The sequence below is a fragment of the Astatotilapia calliptera genome, chromosome 13, assembly GCF_900246225.1.
Source record: "Astatotilapia calliptera chromosome 13, fAstCal1.2, whole genome shotgun sequence".
Taxonomy (NCBI): Eukaryota; Metazoa; Chordata; class Actinopteri; order Cichliformes; family Cichlidae; genus Astatotilapia; species Astatotilapia calliptera.
Window position 1 is genome coordinate 12109745 of NC_039314.1, and position 12700 is coordinate 12122444.

The window sequence follows — 12700 nt, forward strand, 5'->3', positions numbered from 1 at the left end:
AAGCCATGCAAGTTCATCTATACTGCGATAAAGAATCAGACTATGCAGAGCTGCGAGACTGCAACGAGGAAAGGGTTAATTGTTCTAATAAATCAGTCCAAGAGCAGAAGAGGCTTTCAAACAAATGCGCCACGTGACAATAACTACCAATTAGCATATTTCATAAATTTGATGTGATGTAACTTGTTTACCGATGAATGATGTTTACAGCAGCACTTAGGTGAATAATTGTACGTTGCCTCTTTACCTCGTCTCCTGCGAGATCTATGGTTAGGCCCAGCGACAGCTTCAGAGAGGGATTTCAATTGAGTAAACCACATCATCGGACAGATTAAGCCTTCCCTTTAGTAACAAGTCATGAAGCATAATTTAAATTAAGTTGCACACTGGGAAACTTAATTGCCAGTTGTTAATTGTTCTGCAAAATGCTGCCGGTCAGTTGAGAGAATCACTCCAGCGCAGTTTATCTCAGTGGGTTTGGAACACACGCACGCAACTGCTGTGGGAGCGTGTGCGCATGTTTGGCTGAGGAAAAACAATTCGGATGATTTTTAAAGTTATAAGAAATTAACATAAGTGGGCTATGATTGTGTGACACATTGCTTATTAATTTCTTCTTTAGGTTCCACTGCATCTGTCCCCCTGGTTATTTTGGAACGCTGTGTGACCTGGATGTGAATGAGTGTGAAGTTTCACCTTGCCTACATGAGGGCATCTGTATCAACACGCCCGGGGGTTTCAAGTGTGTCTGTCGCCCTGGATACTCAGGTAGCTCTTTCGCCGTAAGGCGACATTAAGATCAATATAAGACTTTAAAAAGCTTATCATGCCCGCTTGTGGCTGCACGCTATTGAAGCAAGTCTGACACAGAGCTGGCTTAGTGTAAAAAATGCTTCACAATGCTTGCTTTTAATTAGCCTGCCTCGCTGTGCAAGATACAGTGCCTGCTTTTTAGTAGAGCTAACAAGAGATAAATTCATGTCACCTGTTTTATCTGATAAAAACGTCTCAGTGTCTGTTAGCTGCATTTATTTAATTTCATCAGCCTCTTCAGTCTCAGAACGCTAGTGTTGTTTTACTTCAATCCATTTGTCTTATTTTCCACCCAGACGGATATCGAGCTATTTTAGCGCGCGCGCGTGTGCACACTTGTGTGCACTTGTGTGTGCGCTATCCAAAGCCGATTCCTGTCAGATACTGGGAAGATTAATTTCATTTGTCTTCCACACTGTATCATCAATTTATCCTTCCCCAGTTGAGAGAGAGGGGAAAATCTCTGAGGTATTGCTACTCTGGAGAGCAGAACCTGACACGCATGGCCCAATTCCCACAGAAGCAGCTTTTATTATTAGACCTACGCACAGCATAGTACAAGCCATTACTTTTTCTGTTGCTCTAAGCTCATCTGAGGAAACAGGGTCCCCCAAGAGAGCAAGTGGCCAGAGGATACAGTGTGGATTGGCTCAAACCAACTAGAACTCATACAAAATATTTGCTCTAGTAACATGTGTAACAGCAAAGCAACTTTTGTCAAAACGCACAAAAAAAAGAAAAAAAATGGGTCTACGATGCTACTGTAGTTGTGCTGTGTGTTCTTTTTGTTCTCGCCTTAAAGTAAGTTTGCTGTGTGAGGGTGATTCATCATGCGGTGTTTTTGCAGCCTGATTGGAATGAATTGAAATGTTATTCTCCTTTGATGGCATGATGTGTCATCGCTGCAACACTGTAATTCATTGTGTCACTTGATGGTATTAACATATTATTTGCTTTAGCCATCAGGGAAGAAAGGGGATATTTTTTGCATATCAAATGCCAAAAGTCATTTTGATAGTAACAGTTGAAGCCCCTCACTAATAAATGAGTCTGGTGCTATATCAGGTCACTTTTGTTGATGTCATTAGGCTGTAATGACGCTTTATTCCCACCTCAATCAGTACCTATGTGGAATATTCTTCAGTGCATATGTCTTTTGTAGTGAACGGGGTCTTCCTATAGTTTTGTGAGCCTTTTTACAGCTCTCATAAAAACACACGGTAAAGATCACGGAGATCAAATCTTTGCTTCTTCACGTAAACGTATTCCTCACGCCTTAATAATTTAAACTTTCACTGGATCGATAAGACCTGCTATTAAGCTTAATTTGTATATACAGTGTTATTTTCTTTCTGTATATATTGTATTAGCAAACATGCTGTCCTTTAATGTAAGTCAGTCTTGGCATCTGGCTGGATCTTTGCTGTCACATCATTATTTAGGGCATTTGGCTTAAAGGTCTCTGAATCCCAGTAATGTATCACTTAACTGTGTACAGGTGCTGTGTTCTTTATGGTCAAAGGTCATTACAGTGACATGATTAATTGCCAATCTTGTTTATATAAATCACAGTTTCTCCACGCTCTTTGTCACCTTCCCTTTTCTCTTCTTCACCCATCATTAGTGAGCATGTTCCCTTGAGTGATGGTACAGTGCAATCAGCACTTTATTACACTTTCCTCAGTCAGCACATTGCTAGATGATGATATTCTGACCCTTGCGATGTTGTTTGCTGTTAAGGCTTCAGTAAATTCTAGCTCTTGCTGGCTGGACTTGCTCCACAAAATGTTGTTGTTGCTGCTGGTAGTGTTTACTTATTAATGACACAGCATGCAGTATTGTGCAAATATTTCCAATGACTTTCTCAATGGAAGGGTATCAGTTATAAACCAATTATCTCTAACTGAATTCTTCAGATGTAGAAGTACTAGAAACTGTGTCATGTGAGCAATCAGTGTATGTTTTTCTATTTATTTCTCATAATTAAACAAAAAACAAATACATTTAATGCCTTAAATTGATTTTAATGAACCCTCAATATTAGCACAACATATGTATAGTAATATATAATCACATTGTGAGCAGTTTTTTTTTTCTGTGCAAACTAACAGCCACAAACAAACAGTAAATGCTTTATAGTCCCCATTAAGGTTCTCAGCTTTATTTTTATTTAGTATAAACAATTTTTTAAACCCTGCTCTGTTCTGCAAGGAATGCGTCCCAGTGCATAATTACTTTTGTTTAGCCCTTATGTTTACATAATTTGAACATTAAAGTTAGGTATTGTTAGTTTGTGGGTGGCAAAGTAGTGCAGTAATTAGCACTGCCACCTCATAGCAAGAAGGTTCTGAGTTTGAACCTGACGCTCAGCTGATAGCTGATGTCTGCATAAAGTGCTGTATGTGCCTGTGAGTGTGTGTTCAGTTAATTGGTGAATCTAAAATTAGCTTTTTGTGTCTCTGAAAAACATTTGTGAACACAACTTGTGACACAAAGTTTATTCTTGCATTTTATTGAAATGGTATATCTAGCAATAATCATTAGTGTGATCATCACTTTTAATGATAGCATGAAACGATGGTGTCTAGGACGTGGAATTTTTCATATTTTTCACATTTTCACACTCACACTTTTGTATTTCAGAAACTTAAATTTCAGCTTTGATCTTTTATTTGATATTGTTTTGTATCTTCAGAGCCATAAACTGTGAATTTCCTTGCTGCTGTATAGCTTTCCTTTTGGCTAAAAGAAACAACTCATCTCTTTGGCACAAGAAATGAATCGTTTTACATTCAGTGACGAGACAAAATGATAGATTTTGTGTACAAAAAAGGCAGTTTATTTATTCTCTTTCATGAATAAACACAGGAGGCAAAGTAGTTTCTTGCTCCTGTTGTCACTTTGTTTACTTTTGGCTCGGTTTGCAAATGAAAAGCCAACCAAATGATTAATGATGGGTCAGTAGTCATTTTTCATCTCTTGATTACTGGAGGTCCCGAAGAGATTTTAGGGTTATTAAATAATCTTTTTCAACCACTTTAGTAAAAAAAAAGAACATCACAAAATCCCTCCTTGTAGAATTATACCAAACACATTACTTTATTTTTAATTCCTCTGCATAAAAAGTCACTTATGTGCACCTCTGCAAAGCAGTACCTGCTGTAATTTAGACTCCTATGAACATCATCGGTGTGTCTTCCCAACTTGCATTCTGATTTGTTGGCAGGAGGGAGTCTAATTTTGTCAGTTTGTGTTATCTGGTGTTTCCTTCCCGGCTTGAACTTTCTCTCCTCCTCTTCACGTCTTCTGTGATCTGAATGCTATTTTTGTGCTGCCTTTTATAAATAATGAATATTATCAACAGTCTCACTAAAGCTGAATATTCAGCCTTATCTTAAATGTGTCTGATTGCACAGTTTGCGTGGGGGTTTTGCCCTTGTAGACACTGGGTACTGCAGTCTCAGCATGATCAGCGTTTAAAGTATAAGACACACTTTTCCATTAGCTCAGTGAACCCTCTCAGGGGCACACTACCCAAATTACATTGCACTTGGCTTTAGTAGTCTGTAGCCAGGCAAAACCCTTTGATTTTATTTGGAATTTTTTTGTGGCTGTTACAAAAACAAGAAAATGCATTAAAAAAATAACAGTTTTGTGGTTTCTTGGTGGCTTCTCCAAGAAAAAACTGTAAAGTTTTCAATACAGCTACCGTCTAATGAAGAAATACTATAGTCATGTTTAAAGACAGGTAGCGACATGCCTTCAAGTCTGGTGTAGATGGAAGCAGCTGTTTGAGAACTTTACATATCTTTAAATTGTCAGTTTGTATTTGTTTTATTTTTGTATTTTAAAGTTCCCTTTCTTCATAAGTGATTTTATTTTATTAGTTTATTGAAATTTTAGTCACCATACTTATTGTTACAGAAATAAAACTTGTATATTTATATTTTAATGGAGTCTTCTGAAAATGGAAAGTATGGGGAATATTAGGTGTCTGGCCTGGTATAAGCCATTCAGTCCCTGTATAACCATAGTGGGAGCTTGGTGCTCATAATAAGTTGGGTTAGTTTCTGGTGGGTGCTGGACTATGCTAGGGACACCTTTTGTTATGGATTCTGTCACTGATATCTAGGTGTAGCTACATGGTGAAAGGTCTCCACTTTGGTGGGCTCAGGATCCCATCTATGCTTTTTGCAGATGATGTGTTTCTGTTGGCTTCATCGGGTAGTGACCTGCAGCTTGCATTGGATAAGTTCACAGTGTGAAGCGTCTGGAGTGACAATCAGCACCTGAAAGTCTGGTCCATAGTTCTCAGCCAGAAGAGGGTGGAGTACCAATTCTGGGTCTGGTAGGCGTTACAGTACTATCCCAGGTGGAGGAGTTTAAGTACAGTATGTTGAGGTCTTGTTCACGATTGAGGGGAGAGTGGAGCATGAGATTGACAGATGGACTGAGACAATATCTGCAGTGATGCAGATGCTGTACTGATCTGTTGTGGTGAAGAGAGAGCTGAGCTAAAAGTGAAGCTATTGATTTACCAGTCAGTACACAGGTCAGAGATCCAAGCAGCGGAAATAAGTTTCCTTCGAAGGGTGGCTAGGCTTTCCCTTAGATATAGGATAAGGAGCTCGGCCATTCGAGAGGGACCGAGCAGAACCACTGCTCCTCCACATTGAAAGAAACCAGTTGAAGTGGTTTAAGCAGCTGACTAGGATACCTCAGGGATGCCTTCTCGGTGTTTGGGGCATGTTGTACCAGGAGGAGGCTCCAGGGCAGAGCCAGGACTAGCTTTAGAGATTATTTCTCTTTGCTCTTCTAGAAACACCTCAATGTTCCCTCCAGATAAGCGGTAAGATCAAAATGACCTGCTGAAGTTTAATGCAAGCAACACAATGGCGAAAAATTTGTTTAACTTTGAATGTGGTATGGTTGTTGATGTGTATCAGACAGGTTTGTTTGAGTATTTCATAAAGTGCTGATCTACTGGAATTTTCCCACTGAACTATTTTTAGGATTTAGAGAGAATAGTCCAAAAATATGAAACTAACCCATGAGTTTCAGTGCTATGAGTGAAGAATGTTATCTTGATGTCAGAATTGAGCGCAGGATGGCCTTGAGATGATGATGATGCAACCGTGTGATGCTATCGTGTCAATATGGCTCAAAATCTGTGACGAAAGTTTCCAACACCTTGTTGAATCTCCGTAAGGCAGTTTTGAAGACAGAAAGAGTGACCCAACCTTTTACTACCATTGTGTACCTAATAAAGTGGCCAGTGAGTTTAAATAAGTGTTGAGATTAAGGTTACTATGAAAAGTGGTCTTTTCTGTTTATGTGCTGTGTTTATGTGTCAACCTCGGGTTAATGACTTGAGATTGCTTCTTTGATCTGATCGAGAGACTAAAAGACACTGTTTAATTTCATTTTTTTTACAAAGATGCTGAAGATTCTTTATCTGTGTATCAGGAAAAGAATAATAAAGTAGTTGTTTCAGCTCTTGTTTTGAACTTTAGTTATTTAACAATCGAATGCCTAAATCTTTACTTTCACAAAGTACAATCGGACCCTGTCTTTATTGTCAGTTATGTGTTGTTTTCCTTCTTGTTTTAGATCTGAAGTTATATTTTTTTCATTTTTACACACTTCATATAGCAAACAGTTTTATTAGTCCCATAAGCCCTATCATCTAAAATCCAATATCCCCTCAGAGTTCAAATGATATTTTATCGAACGTAGAGGTTTAAAACTTAAACAACTTCAGCAAATAGCCATATTTCTGCTCCGTGCTTTGAGCCAGTGCTATTAATGCACGGTCACGAAGAAGTTAAAACCACTTTGAATTGAGTGTTTCAGAGCAAGCATTACAACTTTCAAGTTGCATATTAAAGAATAATATGGAAGCAAGACATAACATCATTAAAAAGGAAAAAAAACAACCCAGAAATCCTTATGCAATGTAAACAGCACACCCATGTTTACCATTCCTGCCAGCCTGTGATCACAGTGCATCAAAGTTTACCAAACAGATCAGAGAGAAAAAACATGCTGGTGAGGCAGCTTTATCTGGACAGTAAGATCACACTGCTAGGAAATTTTTGCATCTTCAAGGCTTTAGTCCATTAACTGCAAATTTCCTTATGCTACTTAACTTTTCCATAAGTTTGTTGACAGATTTTGCAGAAATTTGAAAATAAATGATTACTGGTCAAAGAAGAAATTACTCATCAACTCAGACAATCGTTTTCACAGCACTGCTATTCTCTAAAGCTTTCTCTCTGACCAGCCAACTAATGCTTAAGGCAATATGTCTTGACAGATCATAATTACCACAAGTATTTGATACTTTGACATGAAGTGTTCGGCCATTATTCTTGTAAATGCTCATCAAAAAACAAAGGTGAGGAGAGCTTTTGCATGTATGTCATCTATACTATATGATGTATCTGGAAATAACTTAAAACAGGTTTAGTTTGACAGGTTAAAATTATACGTCCGTTGTGGTAACCATAGTCAGTAAGGGATACATAGTTTGAAAAGACAATATAATGCAGCGGTTGCCATTAAAGTATAAAGATGGCGTTTTTTTTAGTTTGAAATGGCAAACGGTGAGCTGTTCCTGACAAGTTTTTGTATATATCGTAGATAAACTCTCTCTCTGCCATAGAAGCACATGGCAAACAGCAGAGGATTTGATATATTACATGAGTACTTGACAAAATCAAACTTACTTTTCCAATTTTAAAAAAGACGCATATTGTGCTTCTGTGTGTGTGTGTGTGTGTGTGTGTGTGTGTGTGTGTGTGTGTGTGTGTGTGTGTGTGTGTGTGTGTGTGTAACTTTTGGAGTACTGAAGAACTAAAAAATAAGTTTTTCTAATAAAACAATTCTGACTAACATATATTTCATTTCTTAGGGCCACGTTGTGAAGTTGACGTTGATGAGTGTGTTCCAAACCCATGCCAGAATAGTGGAAAATGTATTGATGCGCCTAATCGATACAACTGCTTGTGTGCGGGTGGCTTCACAGGGCTCCGCTGTGAGGCCAACATTGATGAATGCATGTCAACGCCTTGCCTTCATGGAAGGTACATATTTTCTCTCCATCATTTAAAACAGAAACACAGCAAATTGTGCAGCAGTAGCATGGAATTATTTATAATTACGCCTCTTGCCAGCACAGTGAGTGGAGACATATGTCGCATGTTGTAAAGAGCTAATGTAATGCACTTACAGGTTGTCTCAGTGGTGTCTAAATTATAGTCATTAATTCTTTTGAAGGTGAATTACTAATTCATATAGAAAGATTACATCCGTCTCTAAGGATTCTGTATGGACTATACTGCAAAAGACTTCCACAAATAAATGCTTTTTAGTTCACTTTGCACGCTAGTATAATTTTGATGAATCAATTCTGACCCTGTCTGTTGTGGCTCTCTCAGCTGTGACGATGGAATATATTCATACACCTGTCTTTGTGAATCTGGATGGACCGGCAGCAGATGTGAAACGAACGTCGATGTGAGTTGAGTGTAATTAATAAAGCAGCTGTGCGTTGTAGCGACATGTCAGGAGAATATTGTAAGCTCTGATGTGGTGTGGCCTTCGGTATCTTTAACTTTATTGACATTCCTACAAGATAAGTGAATTGAACTACCGTGATCATGTAAGCATTGTGCAAATACCCGATAAAAAGGAATTGCTTAGTCTAATGCCTAATTGATCTAAACCACAGCTTTGTGCTGGACCATAGCGATAAAACATTGAGTTGCTACCAAGGTCTCTGCTGAATCAATAATCTGATCATCTGCATTTTAACTACTAACAATTCATTCTTAATCAAAAGGTTTTTTTTTTTCATTATTTAATCACCCCTTATGAGCTTTACATCGACAAACATGTATTTTATGGTTGCATCTTTTTAAAAAGCTCTTCCTGCCACAGTGTCTCGTTCATGTGAATCTTTGGTATTTTCTCATTGACAGGAATGTGCCAGCAGTCCCTGTCTGAATGGAGGCTCGTGTGTCGATCTCATCGATAAATATGCGTGCTTCTGTCAGGTCGGCTACACGGGGAAAACCTGCGAGGAGGATATAGATGTTTGCGAAGGCGCTACTTTTAATGTCTCGTTGTGTTTTAACGGAGCCACCTGCAGTGATGGTGAAGGATCAAACTTTACATGCAGGTGAGCTTGGTCACTATTTATTTATTTATTTATTTATTTATTTTGAAGTGTTTGATAAAATGACGTTGAAAGGTCGTCCTTGGATGGAGTTATTGAAAGTTGAATGTGCAGCAGCTTTACCCAACTGAATGTTTCACATGCATTGCTTTTAAACTGACATCTAAAACCACCGTACCCAGATTGTAATCGACCATTTGCTAACCCCCTCGAGTGAATTGCACTTGACCTTATTATAGCTATACAACCATATCAAAGCGTGACAGCCCTGGCGAGCTTTGAATTTCTCTGATGATTTGTGTGTGGCGCTACTGAAAGGAGTATTGGACTGTGTGTTTACATACTCTAATGTTACCTTCAATCATTAGTGTCTCTGGCTAACTAGCGCACCATCGAAGCCAGAAAGCTTAAGGGAACGGAGCTTATTGAACCGCTCATGGACAGTGGGCAGGTTAAATATCTCAAAATATTAAATTACATTGCTGACTGTATACATCAGCATCAAGATTTTGCTGATCTGTGAAAAAATAAAAAAAAATTAAAAGTATCTTGTCTCAGAATAATAGCGCTGCATTACATCTGTTCTGCCTCACAGTGCAGCGGTAGAAAATGAATCATTACTTTTTAATTGCAGGCATGTCATCCCTGGAGTGATGAAGTGTATCTGAATACAAGGTGTATGTAGTAAGAGTGTGCCGATTTGACACAGCCGCTCCCTGAATGCCTCGCAGTTAATTACATTGTCTAACCTTTCGCTGATGTGCTGCTATATGCTCGCTGTCATGATTTATGTGACAATGACAACCACAACTCCACATATGTTGCCGCACTTTCTGAGCGTTATATTGAGGTGCTGAACTGCAAAATGCCTCGCCGCAGCAGTTTTTACGACGCTCCCTTCATTTAAGGTTTATTTGCATATTTCCACCCCCATTCTCTGCGGCCTGCTGGAGCGGGAGGGCTAGTAGGAGGAGTTGGCCGTCCGACTGCGGTCTGGGGTGTGGGGCCTCCCTGCTGCTGCGGAGTCGGGGTGGTCTGCCTCTCCCCACCGCAGGGAAAAGGGTAACACCACCTGGGTCTGGGTGCAATTCCCCCCTCCAGGGGCGAGGGTACCTAGACCCGGTTTGTAGAGTACGCTTGGGGAGTGTGATTGTGTGTACAGCGTCTCTTTATGTCTGTCTCCACGTTGGTTGAGTGTGGAGTGAGTGCATATGAGAGCATGAGGGTGGGAATGGATGTTTGTGTCTGTGTGTGCCTGTATGTCTGTGTCTATATGTCAGGTTGGGTATCAGACGCCACCTCTCTGGGGACACCTCAGGCCCTCCAAGGTTTGGAGGCCTATCTCCACCCACCACCACTTCCCCTGCCGGTGGCGGACTCCCTCAGGTGTCGGTGTGTTGGTGGTTCTTTGTATCTGGGGGTGGGCGTCCGGGTACACACCGGCTCACTCCTTGGCGGCCGCTTGTCGGGGCCTGGGGCTCGCTCGGGCCCCTTTGGAGGTGGGGTGCCCCCGGCCTCTCGGCCTGGGGCTCGGTCACTCAGGCACAGCTGGGGGCCGGCGGAGCTCACGGGCGCGTCACTGCAACTCCCCCTGACTTCTGCTCCGCGGCTGCTGGGCGAGCCCTCATCTGGGACTCTCCTCAGCTCTTACTGGAACAGTGGCGCGGCTGCCCCTCTGTTGGTCTTCCATGGTCTCTTGTATTCTGGGGGCCTCTGGATGTCTGGAGTTTTGATCTCCTCCATACCCGCTTCACACCCTGGAGGACGGGGCTGTGGCCCCCCCACACTCCCTAGCAGATCATTACATGGAGAAACCTTTGGAATGCAAGCATGCTGATCCACACAGGTATGCACACATGGGTATTCACAGACGCGGACTAAAGCTTTCTTGGCTGCTGCCTCAAAGCACACTGTGCGCTGTCTATCTTGCGTGCTGCACAATATCGTTTATTATTTAGTAAATATTGATATCTATGACTAGCTAGTTTATTGTGATGGTGCTTTGTTTTCTCTATTATTATGTTGCTCTTTGTTGTTTGCTGTCTCCTCTGTTTGTTTGTTTTGTTTGTTTTTTTTTTTTTTTCTCCATACAGGTGACCCAGGAGTTTGTTTTTTTTCTCTCTCTTCCCCCCCCTTCTCACCGTCCCCCCCCTTCTCACCGTCTCTTCTCCCCTTTGGTTTTCTTTCTTTCTCTCCCCCTCTCTCTCTCATTCATTCCCCCTGTCCTATTTATTAAAAAAAAAAAAAAAAAAAAAATGACAAAGGATGAACTGAAGCTCTGCCATCACGTAATGTCGCATACTGCTGTTTCTGATGTCATTTAAAAAAAAAAAAAAAAAAAAAAAAAAAAAAAGGTTTATTTGCATATATGTTGCAAGGAGGCAATGCATATCGTGCATTCACAGATAAATGTGCACACTAAGGGCAAGGTTTGTCTGTACACCCACTTCTACTTATGCAGAGCCAGGCTGCTTTATTACGAACACGTCTGCTGTATAGAACTGTACAGCTGACCTGTGGGTGTGCAGAATAACATGAAATATTATTCCTAGCCAAATCCATGTGTTAATGACATAAATGTGTTAATGTGTGCAGCGTCTTTTTTCCTGAATGTTGCGTGAAGCTGCGGGTAAATATTAAAGTCAAAGAAATGAGAAACTCTGATGCATCGCCATCTGACCTTAAACTGGTAGGAAAGGCATCTGCGAAAAGGACTGTACCTCTCTTTGCTCAAGGTGTAGCTTATCCTGTGCATTTCACCACCTTAAACAATTACCACATGAAAGTATTTTGCATTTCAATACCCGTAGGCTTATGCAGGTCAGAGCTGTCTGTTTAAAAAAAACATTTCAAGAACCAGATTTAATAATTGTCTGTTCCAGCCAAGGCCTTCTTTTGGTGTTAAAAAGCTCGTGTCGGGATTTACTCAACAGATGCTGTGACAATATTTGTAAGAGCTCCACAACAATTTGGAAGGAAAGTATTTAAAAGACTCACACAAACATGATTCATTAAAGTTTATGGCATGCAGTTTACTGCAAATTGCACTAAATTTAATGCCGGCAATAAGAGTGTCTTGTTTTGTGTCTGATTTGACTGTGGTGCTCGTCATTAGGAGTGTAAATTTCTCTGGAGTGTCAAGAGGCAATGGTGTCAGAAGCAGTGGATAATTGCCAGGGATGGACATCAAAAATAGAATGATTCTATTGCGGCTGCCCCTCATTGATCTGAATTGCCAGACTGCTTCAGAAGAGAAACATGAAAAATTTGCCTACATAGTAAGATTTTGGTTTGCAGATGACTTCTTGGGTCGGGTTTTTTTGATCCGCTAATTTCACCTGCAGAACATTACACTCCAATCTAAGCAGTTTTGCTGTTGCGTACTAATGCTAATTTGCCCACCTGAGCAAGTTAATTTGAGTCTTCCACAGTCAATGTTTTGGAAAGTCATAGGATTTAGAGCTTAAAGCTCCAATGTTTTACCACCACATTCACAGCTTTAAGCCATCCACAGGTGTATTTCTGAGAACACCTCCCCACGGCATTTAAAATGAGTTAAAACTTACTATATCACAAAAGTATTAGAAACAAAAAGTGTTCGTCTGAAAGGGAAACGCCTGCAAATATTCAATAAAATCAGCCACAAAAGTAACTCTATCTGCGACTTTTAAGTGTATAATTGTCACTTCCAAAGTTAGCATGTGGATT

The 12700-nt window shown here is 40.3% G+C and overlaps 1 protein-coding gene across 1 annotated transcript in view; it reads left to right on the plus strand.

Annotated features, from left to right (window-relative positions):
- eys (eyes shut homolog) overlaps positions 1-12700 on the plus strand; it is a 124738-nt gene that overhangs the window by 73500 nt on the left and 38538 nt on the right. Inside the window, exons 28-31 of the mRNA XM_026190933.1 lie at positions 623-768; positions 7727-7898; positions 8253-8331; positions 8796-8995. Of these exons, the coding sequence (XP_026046718.1) occupies positions 623-768; positions 7727-7898; positions 8253-8331; positions 8796-8995 (597 nt within the window). The remainder of the gene's footprint in view (positions 1-622; positions 769-7726; positions 7899-8252; positions 8332-8795; positions 8996-12700) is intronic.